The 14,825-nt window shown below is 40.8% G+C and overlaps 1 protein-coding gene across 3 annotated transcripts; it reads left to right on the top strand.

Annotated features, from left to right (window-relative positions):
• The first annotated feature begins 4,853 nt into the window (after positions 1-4,853).
• On the top strand, positions 4,854-14,247 carry LOC110499935 (zinc finger protein ZFMSA12A). 3 transcript variants are annotated; one of them, XM_021576986.2, is made up of 9 exons: positions 4,854-4,922; positions 5,803-6,005; positions 6,407-6,466; positions 6,660-6,755; positions 10,651-10,761; positions 10,873-10,996; positions 11,546-11,795; positions 11,937-11,986; positions 12,111-14,247. In XM_021576986.2, the coding sequence occupies exons 2-9, from the start codon at positions 5,856-5,858 to the stop codon at positions 13,469-13,471; spliced, it is 2,202 nt and encodes a 733-aa protein (XP_021432661.2). In that variant the 5' UTR covers positions 4,854-4,922; positions 5,803-5,855; the 3' UTR covers positions 13,472-14,247. The 3 variants fall into 3 exon arrangements, with proteins under 3 accessions (XP_021432661.2, XP_021432659.2, XP_021432660.2); XM_021576984.2 differs by lacking the exon at positions 4,854-4,922 and adding an exon at positions 5,104-5,161; XM_021576985.2 differs by lacking the exon at positions 4,854-4,922 and adding an exon at positions 5,422-5,585.
• Positions 14,248-14,825: the final 578 nt, after the last annotated feature.

Consider the following 14,825-nt stretch of genomic DNA (forward strand, 5'->3'; position numbering starts at 1 on the left):
AAGCGTCAGTACAGAGACAAAGTAGAGTCGCAATTCAATGGCTCAGACACGAGAGGTATGTGGCAGCGTCTACAGTCAATCACAGACTATAAAAAGAAAACCAACCCGTCGCGGACCACGATGTTCTGCTCCCAGACAAACTAAACAACTTCTTTGCTCGCTTTGAGGTCAATACAGTGCCAACGACAAGGCCCGCTACCAAAACCTGTGGGCTCTCCTTCAACGCAGCCAACGTGAGTAAAGCATTTAAACGTGTTAACCCTCGCAAGGCTGCCGGCCCAGACGGCATCCCTAGCTGCGTCCTCAGAGCATGCGCAGACAAGCTGGCTGGTGTGTTTACGGACATATTCAATCAATCCTTATCCCAGTCTGCTGTTCCCACATGCTTCAAGAGGGCCACCATTGTTCCAGTTCCCAAGAAAGCTAAGGTAACTGAGCTAAATGACTATCGCCCTGTAGCACTCACCTCTGTCATCATGAAGTGCTTTGAGAGACTAGTCAAGGATCATATCACCGCCACCCTACCTGACACCCTAGACCCACTCCAATTTGCTCACCACCAGTCAGCCACCAATTGTGCAAGTTCTCCCACTTAAAAAGATGAGAGGCCTGTAATTTTCATCATAGGTATACTTCAACTATGACAGACAAAATGAGAAAAAAAATCCAGAAAATCACATTGTAGGACTTTTAATGAATTTATTTGCAAATTATGGTGGAAAATAAGTATTTGGTCACCTACAAACAAGCAAGATTTCTGGCTCTCACAGACCTGTAACTTCTTCTTTAAGACGCTCCTCTGTCCTCCACTCGTTACCTGTATTAATGGCACCTGTTTGAACTTGTTATCAGTATAAAAGACACCTGTCCACAACCTCAAACAGTCACACTCCCAACTCCACTATTGCCAAGACCAAAGAGCTGTCAAAGGACACCAGAAACAAAATTGTAGACCTGCACCAGGCTGGGAAGACTGAATCTGCAATAGATAAGCAGCTTGGTTTGAAGAAATCAACTATGGGAGCAATTATTAGGAAATGGAAGACATGCAAGACCACTGATAATCTCCCTCGATCTGGGGCTCCACGCAAGATCTCACCCCGTGGGGTCAAAATGATCACAAGAACGGTGAGCAAAAATCCCAGAACCACACGGGGGGACCTAGTGAATGACCTGCAGAGAGCTGGGACCAAAATAACAAAGCCTACCATCAGCAAGGGCATTGAAGATGAAACGTGGCTGGGTCTTTCAGCATGACAATGCTCCCAAACACACCGCCCGGGCAACGAAGGAGTGGCTTCGTAAGAAGCATTTCAAGGTCCTGGTGTGGCCTAGCCAGTCTCCAGATGCTCGAGACCCTGGGTCTCGACCCCCAGCCTGTGCGACTGGGTCCTGGACATCCTGATTTTGGATTTACAAACTACAGGCCACTAAATACCCTGGTTTAAATGAAGATATGGATTTCTCACCCTTCCTGTAGGTTTGTGATAGGTCCATTTGTTGTCATCTAGTGGAGATTTTGCTCAATTGCCCTCAGCCATGTTTAGACTGTTGTTGTTCATGTTTTGCTGTGTACTATGGAATATATTGCTTTCTTATTCTTGACACTTCTCCCAGTCATATTTAAGGTTAGAACTACCTTTCTAAGTGTTCTGATACTTCTAGCTTGGAGTTGAATGTTTATGATAACATAGCTACAGTATTTCACTTTTTAATGTGTATAGTATTGCTTACTAGGTGTGTCCAATCAATTTTGTAACCACTCCATCTTCTAATTGGAAAAGCTGTCAAACGAGGACATTGTATTATTTCTTTGCACTCCCTGACGAAGGCCATGCAGCCGAAACGCGTCAGATTTTTAAAACTTTGTTTCTATTGAACATGCCATACAAATAAAGGTATTTTAATTAATTATATGAAGAGTGCCTTTGTCCTCATTTCTTTTTGATGACTTAATATAGTACACTTATCATAATTTGGTTGTAATCCAAAGAGGTTAGAAAAAGTATCTAGATCCTCTATGAGGCTGTGAAGGTATCCAAATTGTGGATTTAAAAGAAAACATGAATCATCAGCGTACAATGATACCTTTGTTTTTAAGCACCTTGTTTTGTAACACCTTGATACTTTGTAACACCTTGATATTATTGTTGGATCTGATTTTAACAGTTAACATTTCGATGGCAATAATAAATAGATATGCCGATAGTGGACAACCTTGTTTTACTCCTCTTGACAGTTAAAATCTTTCTGAGAAGTAGCCATTAACTATTTTACACCTAGGATTACTATACATAACTTCAACCCATTTTACAAGAGATTCTACAAAAATTGAAATATTCCAGGCATGTATATATAAACTCCAGTTGTACATTATCAAAAGCCTTTTCATAGTCAGCTATGAATACCAGGCCTGGTTTCCCAGATTTTTCATAGTGTTCTATTGTTTCCAGTACTTGTCTTATATTATCTCCAATGTGTTGTCCATGTAAAAAACTTGTCTTCTTAGGATGAATAATATTCGACAATAGCTTCTGAATTCTATGTGCTATGCATTTTGCTAGAATTGACTGAAGACTGAAGTGTAAGAGGCCTCCAATTATTTAAATGGTCTGGATCTTTATATTTACCACTTGGATCCTTTATCAGTAATAATGAAATCAGACCTTCTTGTTGAGTATCTGATAATCTACCATTTATATAGGAGTGGTTAAAACATGCTAATAATGGCCCTCTGAGTATATAAAAAAAAAATTGGTATACCTCCACTGGTATGCCATCCAGCCTTGGAGTTTTCCCTGAATTACAGTCATAAATTGCATAAAGAAGTTCCTCCTCTGTAATTTGACCTTCCAATGAGTCTCTCTGCACAGCTGTTAATTTTACATTATTAGTAGATAAAACAACCATACAATTAGCTTAGTTTAGTGCAGATGGAGGAGACTGAAACAAAAACATATGCTTATAGTACTTTGCTTCCTTTTTCAAAATATTGTTTGGTGAATCATGGGTGACTCCATTTGTAACAAGTTTCAGTAAATTCTTTCTGGTAGCATTTCTATGTTGAAGATTAAAAAATAATTTGGTGCATTTTTCCACGTATTCCCTCCAGTTCGATTTATTTTTATAATATATTACACTTGGTCTTTCATGAGTAAGTTCCTCCATTTCCTTTTGTTTTTCCTCTAACTTACTCTGAGCCTCTACGGTACCGTTTTTATTGCTATCTATCTGTACTGTTAGTCATTCCTTTTCATTTGTTAATATGGACTCTTTTGACCTAAATTGCTTTTGTTTTAGAGATGAGTACTGAAATGCATGGCCTCTAAAGACACATTTAAAAGTGTCCTATACAATAAGGGGATCTGCTGAACCTATATCATGAATGAAAAAGTCAGTTAAAAATGATTCTGTTCTTGTTAAAAATAAGTTATCATCCAATAGGCTTTGATTAAATTTCAAATATTCTTGCCCACATGGAAATGATGTAAGTGTAATATACAGTGCATTCGGGAAATATTCATACCCCTTCCCTTTTTCCACATTTTGTTATATTACAGCCTTATTCTAAAATGTATTCAATTACTTTTTCCCCTCATCAATCTACACACAATACCCCATAATGACAAAGAGAAAACAACCAAAAAGTTCTACAGCTGCACCATCGAGACCATCCTGACCGGTTGCATCACCACCTGGTATGGCAACTGCTCGGCATCTGACCGTAAGGCGCTGCAGAGGGTAGTGCGTACGGCCCAGTACATCACTGGGGCCAAGCTTCCTGACATCCAGGACCTACTGTATATACTAGGCGGTGTCAGAGGAAGGCCCATAGAATTGTCAAAGAATCCAGTCACCCAAGTCAAAGACTGTTCTCTCTGCTACCGCACGGCAAGCGGTACCGGAGCGCCAAGTCAAGGACCAAAAGGCTCCTTAACAGCTTCTACCCTCAAGCCATAAGATTTCTGAACAATTAATCAAATGGCCACCCGGACTATTTACATTGCCCAGCCCCTACTATGTTTTTACACTGCTGCTACTCGCTGTTCACTATCTATGCACAGTCACTTTACAAATTACCTCGATTAACGAGGTACCAGTACCCACTGTATATAGCCTCATTATTGTTATGTCATTCTCTTGTGTTACTTTTTGATTTTTGATTTTATTTTTTAAATTTAGTTTAAAAAATTAAGTATATTTCTTGAACTGCGTTGTTGGTTAAGGGCTTGTAAGTAAGCATTTCACGGTGTATTCGGCGCATGTGACAAATAACAATTGATTAGATTTATTTTGTGCTACCAGGGCCACAATAATATCCCTCCTCTCTGATTATCCGAGTGCGACCACCTCCCCATAGGTTACCTCAGCTAGTATTGCTAGTGTCACTCACTTAACTCCACACTTTTCCAAACACAAAAACACACACCCCACCTTCCATCACAATACATCCGTACATACCCACATACGGCTTCTTAGACTTTCAATGAGAATGACAGATCTATAACTCACATTTCTATGTAAATTTGGTTGCCTAAAAATATTACATATTGCAGCATTACATCCACTTCAATCAGTTTAGATGAATGGAAGGATATAGGTTAAATAAGGATTTTCAGGTGTTGAGATAATTGAGACATGGATTGTGTATGTGTGCCGTTCAGTGGGTGAATGGGCAAGACACAATATTTGCGTGCCTTTGAATGGGGTGAATAGTAGGTGCCAGACGCACCGGTTTGTGTTATGAACTGCAACTCTGCTGGGTTTTTCACGCTCAACAGTTTCCCGTGTGTATAAAGAATGGTATACCACCCAAAGGACATCCAGCCGACTTGACACAACTGTGGGAAGAATTGCAGAGTCCATGCCCCGACGAATTGAGGCTGTTCTGAGGACAGGGGGTGCAACTCAATATTAGGAAGGTACTCTTAACGCGTTGTAGACTATGTACAGTATATCATTGCTGTGAACCCGTAATTAGGACTTTTATTTTGAAGACAATTTTGGACGCTGGAATAATAGGCCTACTGGTGGCAAAGGTTTCACATCCTCTTTGTTCGTTGGCAGTAACGTTGGCTAGCTAGGTTTACTTTCTACCGTCTCATGCGGCGCTCACTAGCAAAGGTAGCTAAGATACTGATTGGCACATGGGCCATAATGGGTATGTATTCGTGGTAATTTATTATATAAAACAATATTGTGTTTTTTTCTTGTTAATCTGTCTAGGTTGTGTTTTCTAGCTAGGTGGCCAACTAGCCATGATCAGGCAGGGTTGTCCTCATTCGTGTACACTTTACTAACCGTTTTGCAATGCAAAACGAAAACGAGCTTTTCTTATTGGATAAGTTCAGGCTGTCCCTGTCCGTTTTTTTTCCTCCTTCGGTGTCTAATGAACACGACCCTGATCTCAAGGAAGTAGCTGGGAAGCTAGCTAGGCCTACTTTGCCGTTTTTAGCGAAACCCCTTGATCTATCTAGCAGTGCCGCTACGGCGATCTGTTATATTATTGACTAACGTTCAGTTTTGAATTATGTTATTGTGCCCATTTGCGTACGTTCTGTGCAAGCTAGGCTTATAGCTAATACGTAAGTGCAAGCTAAGCTATTAACGTTAAGTTAGCTATCTGCTGGCAATGTTATATCAACCGTAACATTTCTTATCACTCAATGAATAACTAACTACCTGTAGTTAAGATATGCAAAACTAGCTCATTTAGTTAGTTCTGCTATGCTAATGTTTTTACAAAATGGAATTGATTTAGCTAGCCATCTAACACACTTCACTGTACTTTTCACATTATAGATTCACCCATCCCTCTCTCCTCCCTGCGCCTTTTGGTTCCACCTCTACGGCTGATGTCTGCATTTATGTGGCAGGTAGCACAACAGAGGGCCATCAAGCACTATGGAAAATTAGAGGAGTTTGTGACCGTGGTAACACAAACTGTCCCAGAACTTATGACTGACAGACAAAGGACCCTCCTTATTTTGGGTCTGAGAGCAAGGGTAAGAAATGCCACATATTATGCAATACAGAATCCCTTCAATATGCTGGGACAGTCCCACCTGCATCCTGTCACATACTGTTTCTGAATGGGCTTTAAAAAATAATGAAAACATGGGCATTTAAGATATTACATTCTAGTTATATTTGTGGATTAATTTACTTCTACCTGATGCCTTTTATGGAGGTTTTCAATTGTTTTTGTAATCAAAAAAAAACCATAAGGCATCAGGTAGAATAGCTCAAATTACTGTGTTTATATGAATGTGTTAATATAATCTTGAAGCCCATTAAAAAACAGTATGCAACTTTATCCAGGAAGCAGGGGGACTTTCTTATTGTATAGGTAAAATGTAGAAAATAGTTTTATGCAAAGTATCAAACTTGATCACTTTTCTTGCAGGTAAACCCTGTCAGCCTCCGGACCCTCCTTTATAGAATAAAGTCTTCTCAACATGCACAGGTTGGTGAATCAAAGTATGAATACAATGCCAAGATTGGAGATTTTGTTCTGCTGAACACTTATGAGATAATTAACACCCTCATAATTTAGAAACATTTAAAAACAAGAGATTTAAGATTGTTGGTATGGATGGTTGTGCACCATTTGTCTGAAATTCTAAAAATGAGTTATTTTTTAAAACTTTGTTTTACAGTCCAATGATACAGGCATGGAATCACCTGAAGCTAACTTTGCCAAGCTCACCCAAAGCTTGCTTATAGACCCGGTTGAGCGTGAACACTTCGTCCAAGTAAGTAGCTGTTAATGCCAAGCTTGTCTTGAACCTACAAGGCCTTCCCACACTACATCAGATTCAGTCTTTTACGATTATAACATGTCACACTGTGCAACGTGACCAAATTAAAATCTTGACATCAACCTGGCTGGGTTGTAAGGTTTACCTCAGTTCTGGCGTCATATGCTGTGATTGGCTTGCGAGGCAATGTCAGTCGACTTAGGCTACGTCAACTGGGCGTATCAAGCATTGGCGTCAAAAGAAAAACAACAAGCTGTTGCTATGTTGATTGACAGACACTGCTCCTCCTACCTCTGTGACTGAGCGGTCCTTGTAATAAAAAGCTAAACTCTCGATTTGAAGAGGCTCATCACAACATGGAAACGCTAATGCCGAATATAAGCCCTGTAGCATAATCATTGGCATTACTCAATAAAAGCATTGCAATTTTGACATTCAAGCTGTGATGGTTATTTATAACTACAGAGCCAATTACTTGCACCAAGCTTTCATTCTACAAAGTGTGATTTAAAAAATTAACAATAAATGTTATGAATGGCATCATTGCTGGTCGTTTTCTTATTGATACTGCCATAACTTTTTCGAAGCTTAGGAAAAGTAGCGGTATTTAAAGGAAAATTCCACCCAAAAACTATATTTTGGTATTTGTTTTATTAGTCCATTGTAGGGCTGGGCGACTATATCAAAATAATTTGAAATTATGTTTTGTACGATATTTCAAGTAACTGTATCGCAAGAATCAAGTGTTTTTATTTTTTAATTTTTATGAGTGTTTATGTCCACTTGTTCTCATGTCTTTTTGGTCTCAGCTCCTTCTGTGATGTGTGCGCCTTCCCATTTTACACCAGAGATCTGTATGTAATGATGAGATGCGTCTTCGCATTAACAATTGGGGTTGTTGTCCCGAAGGCAAGCTTAGGTCCATAATAAGCCCATTTGAAACGCATTGGGCTTTATTTTGGACAGATTTTAGCGTGCGTGAACGCATCACGTGGCGTTTGACAAAGTTTGATTTTGGGTCCGGTTCAGTTTATAAATGTTACAGCATTATCAGAAAGCACAGCATTGATTTTCACGGCTACGCAGACGATACAACTTTTTACATTAGTGTCCCCGTTGGATTTTTAGCTCCACTGATAAATTATTAGACTGTATTAGTGATTTAAATACTTGGAAGGCTCACAACTTCCTCCAACTAAATCAAGTCAAGACCGAGGAACATCTTGTTGGAGCCAAAGCACAGAGAGAATCTGTCCGCACCTATTAATTCACGGACAATACAGATAAAACACCAGGTAAAAAAACCTAGGTGGTGTTTTAGATTCTGAACTCCATTTTGAAATACACATTAGGAATGTGACATCTTTTTACCACCTGAGGAACATTGCCACGGTGTGGCCATTTCTCTTTTAGGCTGATACAGAGAGACTCATCCATGCTTTTATTACAAGCAGGCTTGACGACTGTAATGATCTTCTGTCTGGTCTACCCAAGAAAGCCATGAGTCAACTGCAAAACATACAGAATACTGCAGCACGGGTACTGACCAAGACCAGACGGACAGCACACATTACACCAATTTTAAGGTCTCGGTACTGGCTGTCTGTGTGTTTTAGTTTTTTTTGAATGAATTTTAAATCAATCCAAGAGTGTGCACCCCAATACATGTCAGGCATGCTTTTAAGTTATGTGTCCAGTACAGTAGATCCCACAGGTCCTCTGGCGCACTGGCCAATTAACTATCCCAAAGCCTAGGACCAGGAGTCATGGAGAGGCAGCCTTTAGTTACTATGCCCTCAGCCTCTGGAATAGCCTGCCAGAGAACCTGAGGACCAAAACTGTGATTTAAAAAAAATATATATATATATCTTAAAACACACCTTTTTAGCTTTGCTTTTCCTTAGGGTACTTTTTAGTTGTTCAGATTGTTATTCATCCTCTTGTTGTGTAGTAAATATAGCATTTAAACATTTTTTTTTTCCTGTGAAGAACATTGTTGCATTCCAAGGCTGAAATGTGCTGTATAAATAAAGCTTGATTTAACCTGTTCATTTTCTGTAGCCTAATGCCTGCTACGTTAAGTTAGTCATTATTAGTGAATGTGCATTATGCAAGGTTCTGCTAATGTGTCCCTTTCCAACAATGCAGAGAAAATAGAAATAATATAAATTAGAAATAAATACAATGAGTAACAATAACTTGGCTATATACACTGGGTACTGTCGGGAAGAGTGGGTTGTGCCCGACTACACAAGCGGCAATGAGTGTAAACACGAGTTCAAGTTTCAGATGCTTTTACATTAGGTTTTTGTGTCTCTGGCATTGTAGTCCACAAACCGTTCAGGCCAGAGGGTGTTTGAAGACGGCGGCCACCTGTAGTCTCTTGCGGTGGTGTGGCCTCACTGGCAGAGTCCGTAACTCCCCTTCCAGGGAGTCTGTGGGAGAGAGAAACTGTAAGTGGGAGAGTAGGCACAGTGTGGCTGTGCCTTCCTAACTGCTGCAGGATAGATAATAAACAGTAAATGCAGCATGCTGTGATGATTTAAGAGTACAATGCAGATACTCTGTGTAGCTATTGATGAACTATTTAACAGTCTTATGGCTTGGGGGTAAAAACTGTTCAGGGTCCTGTTGGTTACAGACTTGGTGCATCAGTACTGCTTGCCGTGCGGAAGCAGAGACAAGTCTATGACTTGGGTGGGTGGTGTCTTTGACCGTTTTTATGGCCTTCCTCTGACACTGTCTGGTATAGAAGTCCTGCATGGCAGGGAGCTCTGCCGTATGCACTGCTCTCTGTAGCGCCCTGTAGGCTGTCTCATCATCGTCAGTGATTAGGCCTACCACCCTTATGTTATCGGCAAACTTAATGATGGTGTTGGAGTTGTGAGCGGCCACACAGCCGTGGGTGAGCAGGGAGTACAGGTGGGGACTAAGCACGCACCCCTGAGGGGCCCCCGTGTCGAGGGTCAGCATGGCGGATGTGTTGTTGCCTACCCTCACCACCTGGGGGGTGGCCTGTCAGGAGGTCCAGGATCCAGTTGCAGAGGGAAGTGTTTAATCCCAGGGTCCTTAGCTTAGTGGTGAGCTTGGAGGGCACATGTCAGCAATCACGTTTTCAAGATATAGAACTTTAGAAATTTACAAATACCAAAACACAGCATCATATGATTGTGCAAAAAGCAGCTGTATTTTGAAAGTTTTACATCTTAACTCGATTGCTGACATACAAAACATTTTGGGGCTACATCAACAATGGACTAATGAAACATACCAAAAGAGTGGAGTTTTCCTTTAATAGGCAGACCCTGTCACATTGAACAAGCCAAGACGTCCGACAATCGTTTACGACCTAAGAATTTACCCACAACGTGGACATTTTGTCTGGATGACAAAATCGTGTCATAAGGCGGCTAAAATCATGCAGTCTGTGCGGGCCTTTACTTGAACATTTTCTCTGGCCTGACTCAAGTTAGTTATGATGTTTGTGGAAAATATAGTTGAGTTGAGATTAAGTAAGATTGTTAGTCAACAAGATAGCATTTGAATAGTGAATAGGCCTACGCTACTATAAATCATAACTAGTCATTCACTAACATGAATTTGTCTGTGCTGTGTTTACACAGACAGCCCAATTCAGATTTTATTTTCAGTAATTGGTATTTTGACCAATCAGATCTGGTGTGATTGGTCAAAAGTGCCACAACATGTAGCCTTACATGCCACAACACTGATTCCTGTTCTTTGGGTACTGGATTATGCTAGCCTGGGTGCCAAGACAGCAGAAACAGGCTTGGCACCCAGGCTAAGATCATGCAGGGTCTCTCAAACAATAATTAATTGATCTAATTATTTTCCTTTTTGAATTATCTCACTGACTCCATCTTTTCAGGTGGTGTTTCCTGAAGAATTCAGACCTGATTTTGACCAAGTGCTTCAGGAACTGGTCTGTGACTTCCTCACTCGGCTGGAAGAGCTGCTTACACTACCAGACTTTAAGCAGGTGCAGAAATCACTTTCGTAAGATTGTCTTGAGACAACAGCATTCAAATGAATAACTGTAGTTGGCCTGGAATCTATTTTGGCATTTTATTTGTGTCCCTCTTTTCCCTAGACTGCATTGTTGCTGAGTGCTGGCTCATCTGGCCTGGATGAATGCCTGCAGTCTTTCTCTCACTCAGAAGATCTCCAGTTTCTGCTCCAGAATTACAAACAATGCAGGACATTGTACACAAACAGTAAGTTCATAGAAAATTATCCATTTTTTATGCATCATTTTAGCACAACATGGTCAGATAAGGTTTATTGATGTAACAACTGTATCTGAGGAGAATAATATGATTTATGTGCAGGAAGTTCCTCTCACCATGTTCCTTACCTTCCTTGTTCATTTGGAATATGATTTATGTGCAGGAAGTTCCTCTCACCATGTTCCTTACCTTCCTTGTTCATTTGGAATATGATTTATGTGCAGGAAGTTCCTCTCATCATGTTCCTTACCTTCCTTGTTCATTTGGAATATGATTTATGTGCAGGAAGTTCCTCTCACCATGTTCCTTACCTTCCTTGTTCATTTGGAATATGATTTATGTGCAGGAAGTTCCTCTCACCATGTTCCTTACCTTCCTTGTTCATTTGAAAGGGATTTAAAGTAGGAAGGATTAGTCAAATAAAGAGACGGATTCAAATGTAATTTATGGATTTGAGAAGTTTTGCCTCTAGGTGTTCGGAACAGTCACCTAGATAAAAAAAGTGTGTTTTTAATGTATTTGTTTTTGTCTGTGCAGTTTCCTCCTCTGACATTCCTCAGGAATCAGATATTGAATCCGATGCCTTCCCTGACCAGTTAAACCGTACCAATCTGGACACTGTTGTGGGGATGAGGACTGGGATACAAAGCAGAGACTGCCAAAGGATGGAGTTGGCATCACATTTAGTGGAAATGGGGAGCACAAGAGATATTATAGGCTGTGATGAAACCTGTGATGAAGGGAATGAAGATGACATTGATGTAGAGGACGACCCAAAACAGAAAAGGTATGAGAATAAATGTATTTTTGTTATTTCAAATGGTACAGTTGGTAAATATCCATTTGCATTTGGACAGTCTATCAAACAAACTTACCACTTGACCCAGAAATAGTCAACAATTTGCATTTCTGTTTGTGCTTTTCACAGGGCTGGTTCTGGTCATTCTCCTACCAGTGTCATGCAAGGTGGTGATACAGGTGAGACCTCACAAACTTTTAGTTGAGTACATTTACCCTTTGGAAAGCCTCAGTTGACCATTGTGGGGCAATGGTAGGGGAAACTTCCTCCATGAGTTCAATATTTGTATTCATTTTTTCGCAGACACTGTTGCAGGGGTGTCGTTTCAGGTGTTGACTCCCCTTTCTTCAGCTTCAAATGAGTGTGCCCCATCTACTTCCAGTTCATCACACATGAACATTTTCCACCAGTGTCCCCAGTGTGGGAAGTGCTTTAATTATCAGTCTCAACTTGTCCAACACCAGCAAATTCACTGTGGGGATAATCCATACAAGTGCTCCAACTGTGGGAATAGATTCAAATTCTTTACAAGTCTGTCAAACCATAAGAGGATGCAATGTGTGGGCACTGCCTTTAGCTGTTCCAAGTGCTGGAGAGAGTTTGGTTCTCTGCGTGAGAAATTGAGACACCAGTGTCCACACAACGAAGTCATGTACATCTGTCCACAGAGCGGGAAGAGTTTTAAGACGCCACAGCAACAACCATTCCAGTGCCGTCATTGCGCAATGGCCTTTTCTGAAATGGATCAACTGCATGCTCACGAAAAAATTCACGGAATCCCCCAAACTCTTGACTGTCACACATGTGGAATTACCTTCAGCAACTTGCCCAGTCTAGTGCACCACGTGGAAGCCCACAAGAGGTCGGATCTGAGGCCATCGTCGCACCTTCCAAAGAAGAAGAAAGGATTGCAGCTTCCGAAAACTCACCACTGTCACCAATGTGGAAAGTCCTTTGTAACAAACCGTCGCCTCAAGGATCACGTTCGTACTCATTTGAATTATCGTCCCTTCCCCTGCTCCTACTGTGGGAAATGTTTCACTCAGAAAGGTAATCTCAATGTGCACATAAGGATCCACACAGGGGAGAGACCCTACATGTGCTCTGTGTGTGGGAAGACCTTTCAGTCAGCAGGGAATCTGCAGGTACACCAGCGCTTTCACACTGGGGAGAAACCCTACCAATGCAAAGAGTGTGACAAACGTTTTACTAAGTCGAGCCATTTAGTGGTCCACATGCGTGGGCATACTGGAGAGCGTCCCTTCACTTGTAATGAATGTGGAAGGAGTTTTATCCGGAAAACTTGCTTAAAGAAACATTTGCTAGTTCATTCAGGGCAGAAGCCTTATTCACGGCCTCGTTGCCCAAATAATTCCAAGCGCAGCTCACAACCAAGCTATCATATGAAGGAGAATCCTACTAATGCGACTGCCATGACTGGACATGCGACTGCCATGACTGGACATGCGACTGCCATGACTGGACATGTGGCCGCCATGACTGGACATGCGGCCGCCATGGCTGGTCATGTGGCCGCCGTGGCTGGACATGTGGCCGTACCAGCAATCTATCATGACAGCCTTAACATAAAAATGTTGGCACATGTTGGCATGTCCCGAGGCTATGCCATGGAGAGACTAGGAGGTGGTCCTTCAAATTGTTGAACGCTGCCCTGCACACAGAAAAATGTCCCAATACTTCCCCTCCGGCCCTACCTCTCAGTTTTGAGTAACCCTCTTAGTGGGTAGTTGGGAGTGCAATTCGCTAGCGAAGCAACAGGTTATGGGGTAAAATCAATACTAGTCCAGAGAGATTAATGGGTGTTCTAATTATTGTTAACATGGAAACAACTGCATTTTTCATTGTAGGTTTCAAACAAACCCTCTGCAATGGCTTCATGCACGGAATTTAATTGGAACAACTAAGAATTTATCATTAACACAGAAACAAAGGAATTGTCCGGTGTAGGTTTTCCAAAAACGTGCAGCGTCATTCACGGATGGGAGAGGGGCCTTGGAAGGTGAAGGGGGTGTGGACTCTAGTCTCTCTATACATCATGTCTCAGAACCTCATCACGTCCCTGATTTGGTGTCCAATCCACTGGACCAGTTAAGAAGCTACTTTTATAGTTTCATGTGATGTTCTGTTTTTCTCAATACAAATATTATTCCTTTACAGATGTATTATAGACATGTAGAGCTGTTTGCATGTAGACATGTTTATGTAATAGGAGCAGTAGTCATGGATAGAGGTTGAGCTGGTGAAATGCATGTGCAATTGTAATATAAGTATTTACTCTAACAGTAATAATGATAATGTGTTATTTGATAAGCGTATTTCTAGACTTTCAAGAAATCTAGAAAAGTGTATTTTCTTGTGTTATATTTGGAGGGTTGTGATATTCTTTGTTATACCTATTATTAAAGGTTTTAATACTTAAGCTTCTATTTATTTATTTTTTAGGGGCACTCAGCACTGTGCTCTCTGTGTTACATGTGACCAACCTGCACAATCACATGCTATCGCAACACCATCAGGTTGTATATTCTGTTTTCTGGGTTATTGGCTGCTCACAACTAGGGTTGCAAAGGGTCAGAAATGTTCCTGACATTTTTAGTGGGAAGTTAAGCCTGGAATTTTGCTTAAATTTGTCAATGTTGGCTCATAAAAGTTAACCTTTTTTTGTGGGATACACATAAGGCAATTCTAGGTCTTGTGGCATATTTTGGTTAAACTATCCCCAATTCAATAGAATTGCAACCCTCTGCATGCACAGTGCAATCTTCCATCACATGTACAGCTGATTCTCAAGGTCTTGCACACTAATGAGATGCTATTGAACCCACACTACAACACTGTCTGAGCCAAGGACTACATGCTTTCTGGTAAGTTTTCATTACAATACTGAGTGGAGTGAATATATTTTACATGACATACAATATTTTTTTGTTAACAGTAGCCTACAGAAAAGTGTGTTTAAATCATTTCTAACTTGTTAACAATTTATGCTAGTTAGTT

This window comes from Oncorhynchus mykiss, chromosome 21 (genome assembly GCF_013265735.2).
Source record: "Oncorhynchus mykiss isolate Arlee chromosome 21, USDA_OmykA_1.1, whole genome shotgun sequence".
In the NCBI taxonomy this organism is placed as follows: Eukaryota; Metazoa; Chordata; class Actinopteri; order Salmoniformes; family Salmonidae; genus Oncorhynchus; species Oncorhynchus mykiss.